Genomic DNA, 3,812 nt, shown 5'->3' with positions numbered 1-3,812 from the left:
CGTGAAAGAATGCGAGATTTCTGCTGAGCTTCAGCAGAAGTGCTCGGCCCTGGCGACTGAGGCTCGGGAGGCCCGAGAAAAGGTTGCTCCTCTGGAGAAAAGGGTTAGCGACCTTACCCAAGAGTCCCAAGAGCAGAGGGCGGCCGTTGAGGGGTATAAGGGCGAGGTCGCTCGGCTAAAGGATCTGCTCGTCGAGAAGGACCTTGCCCTGAACCAATCTCAGGTCGACCTCTCTGCGGCTTAGAGCGAGGTGGCCCGTTGGCATCGGAGCTCGGCAGAAAACGAGAAGCGAGCCAAGGGTAAGAACCGCATCTTTTACCTTGGCTTTTCTTACGTTTGGATTGATCTTTCTTACCTTTATGTTCTTTCCATTCTGTTTTTCAACAAAGTTGGAGAAGAAGATAGCCGAGGCAGCCTCAGCCGCCGACGCCTTGCAGAAGTCCCTTGACACCGAGGTCGCGGACCGCTCAGCTCTTGAAGACGTGGTCACCTCGGCGTGCGAGGGGCTCGGGGTGTCGGCGGCCGAGTCGGGGTCGTCACTGCGGAGTCGGATTGAAGCTTTCTACTCCCGGGCCGGGGAGAGGATGAGGGAGGCGCTCCACGCCGGGGTGAAGAAAGCCCTGGTGGTGGTGAGTTCCCACTACGTCGGCATTGACTTGCCGGCGGTTAGTGAGGGCTACATCCTTCCTGATGACAAGGCGGAGGCCCAGGAGGAGCTGCAGAGGCTTGAAGACGCCACGGATGTCCCGGGAGATGCCCTGGCCACCTTCTTTGACGCCGAGGTGGAGCTTCCCCCCTCGGCGCGCAGGGGCCTGGGCATGCAGGACAATGAAGCCCTTAAGTTAGTTTTTTCCCTTTTTGTAAACACCAAAGGCCAGTGGGCCTTGTGTTCTGTATGTAAAATATTAATGTTTATATGATTGCTCCCTTTAAGATTTCCTTTATATTTCTTATTGTCACTTTTTTCCCTATGCCGACCCGACCTCGGCAGCTCGGGGTCGGGTGAGCTACCTAGGGTCTGCGTTAGTCAAAGCGTCTGAGCCCAAGTCCTTTCCTTTTCCTTAGTAATTTTTAGAAGCCCGGATCCGTCCCCCGATCCTAGGGGGTGAGTAGAGGTCGTCCTTGCTCGTGGGCGTGGATCTTTCCTCGGGTTCACGCCTTAAGGTTTTAGGGGATGGTTCTGTGGTTTCTTAAATCCCTTTAGGAAACAAAAGAAAGACACTGGGTCAGGGTGTTTTGACTTGTAAAAAAAGGAAAATAGATTTGGAGTTGCCACAGGGGGTTCCCCCCATGTAGCCCCCGAGGGAGGCTCGGACTCTGCAAGGCAGGTCCGTGGCTTTCTCTTCAAAAGGAATGACCATATAATTTTGAACTTTCATTTATTCTTTCGAGATGATGAACAAATGGATATTTTTACAAAGTTCTAAGGGTAGAAGCGATGTAGCTGTTCTATGTTCCACGCGTTCTTGAAGACCTCCCCTGCTTCGTTCGCGAGCTTGTAAGTGCCGAGTCGGAGGACTTCGGCGATGACGAAGGGCCCTTCCTAGGGGGGCATGAGCTTGTGACGACCCTTGTTGCTTTGCCTGAGCCTCAGCACCAAGTCGCCGACTTGAAAGGCTCGGCCTCGGACTCGTCGCGCGTGGTATCAGCGGAGGGCTTGCTGGTACTTGGCAGAGTGTAGGAGGGCTACGTCTCTGGCTTCATCCAGCTGGTCCAGCGCGTCTTCTTGGAACGTCTAGCAGCTGTTTTCGTCGCAGGCTTCTACCCTTGGAGACCCGTACTCTAGATCCGAGTGGAGGACGGCTTCCGACCCATAGACCATGAAGAACGGGGTGAAGCCTGTGGCTCGGCTTCGGGAAGTCCTTAGACTCCAGATCACGGCTGGCAGCTCTTTGAGCCACTTTTTTCCGAACTTGTTCAACTGGTTGAAGATTCTAGGCTTCAGTCCCTGGAGGATCATGCCATTGGCACGTTCCACCTGACCATTGGTCTTTGGATGAGCGACTGTTGCCCAGTCCACACGTATGTGGTGCCTGTCGCAGAATTCCAGAAACTTTCACCCGATGAACTATGTGCCGTTGTCAGTGATTATGGAGTTGGGTACTCCAAATCGGTGGTTGATATCCGTGAAGAACAGCACTGCTTGTTCGGCCTTGATCCTGGTGATGGGTTGGACCTCGATCCACTTGGAGAACTTGTCGATTGCGACAAGCAAGTGGGTGAAGCCCCCGGGCGCCTTTTGCAGAGGCCCGACGAGGTCGAGGCCCCAGACAGCAAAAGGCCAGGTGATGGGGATCGTCTGCAGAGCCTGAGCGGGGAGATGAACCTGCCGAGCGTAGAACTAGCATCCGAGGCACGGCGTGGTGGCCACAAGCCCCCGAGTGTATGTCTTCCAGGAGCTTGATTCCCTCCTGACGGGGGATGCAATGCATAAGGATGCCCGAGGGGCTATGCTTGTACATCTCTCCGTCAAGGAGGAGATAAGTCTTGGCGCGATGAGCCACACGTCGTGCCTCAGTCTGATCTGAGGGTAAAGTGCCGTCGACGAGGCGTTGTAGCAAGGGGTAGCGCTAATCTGGCGAGCCGTCTGGTGCGGGGGGTTCAGACTCGATGTCCATGGCCTCCTTCTCCTGAGCCGTGGAGACCTTGGGGTCGGGGCTTGAGTCGCCTGGGGGTTGATCCGAGCCCCCGTCGTCTTTGTAGTCAACGGAAGGCTTATTGAGGTCACTGACAAAGACATCCGAGGGGATCGTGGCCCGCTCGGATGCCATTTTGGCGAGCGCATCGGCGGCCTCATTGCATTTCCTTAACATGTGGTTAAGTTCGAGGCCGTCGAATTTTTCCTCTAGACGCCGGACTGCTTTGCAGTACGCATCCATCTTGGGGTCGTGGCAGCTGGACTCTTTCATGACTTGGTCAATGATGAGCCTGGAGTCGCCTCGGATTTCGAGCCGCTTGATCCCAAGCTCGATCACGATATGGAGACCGTTAACAAGGGCCTCATACTCCGCTGCGTTGTTTGATTCGGGGAAGTGGAGTCGGATTGCATATCGCATCCTTACCCCGAGGGGCGAGATGAAAACGAGGCCAGCGCTGGCCCCGGTTTTCATCAAGGACCCGTCGAAGTACAAGGTCCAGCACTCGTGCTGGATCTGAGGTGGAGGGAGTTGGATTCCTGTCCACTCAGCAACAAAATCCGCGATAGCTCGGGATTTTATAGCTTTTCGAGGCTCATAGGTGATCCTGTCACCCATAAGCTCTATAGCCCACTTAGCAATCCTACCATTGGCCTCTTGATTTTGAATCACTTCTGCTAGGGGGAAAGATGATATTACCGAGACCGGGTGAGACTCAAAATAATGGCGGAGTTTGCGTCGGGGTAAGACTACCGCGTAGAGTAGTTTTTGGATTTGGGGGTATCGGGTCTTCGTGTCGGATAGTACCTCGCTGACAAAGTACACCGGCCTTTGGACCGATAGGGCATGCCCTTCTTCCTTCCTTTCGACCATGATAGCTGCGCTGGCCACCTGATCGGTGGCTGCGACGTAAAGGAGCAATGGTTCCCCTTCGGCAGGAGGTACCAAGATGGGAGGGTTAGTGAGCAGGGCCTTGAGTTTGTCAAGGGCTTCCTGGGCCTCGGGGGTCCAGGAAAAGTGCTCGGATTTTCTAAGTAACCTATATAGAGTTAGTCATTTCTCCCCGAGACGGGAGATGAAACGACTAAGGGAAGCTAGGCATCCCATGACTCTCTGTACTCCCTTTAGGTTACGGATTGGGCCCATGTTTGCGACGGCCGAGACCTTTTCAGGATT

The 3,812-nt window shown here is 54.6% G+C and overlaps 1 protein-coding gene across 1 annotated transcript; it reads right to left on the bottom strand.

Moving 5' to 3' along the window:
• Window positions 2,571–3,254, bottom strand: LOC110435923 (uncharacterized protein YpeP-like). The gene has a single exon (XM_021462032.1). It carries the CDS (start codon window positions 3,252–3,254, stop codon window positions 2,571–2,573), a length of 684 nt encoding a protein of 227 aa, XP_021317707.1.

The sequence above is a fragment of the Sorghum bicolor genome, chromosome 5, assembly GCF_000003195.3.
Source record: "Sorghum bicolor cultivar BTx623 chromosome 5, Sorghum_bicolor_NCBIv3, whole genome shotgun sequence".
Taxonomy (NCBI): Eukaryota; Viridiplantae; Streptophyta; class Magnoliopsida; order Poales; family Poaceae; genus Sorghum; species Sorghum bicolor.
The sequence above is the reverse complement of the archived record's forward strand: the minus strand, read 5'-3'. Positions and strand labels throughout refer to the sequence as shown.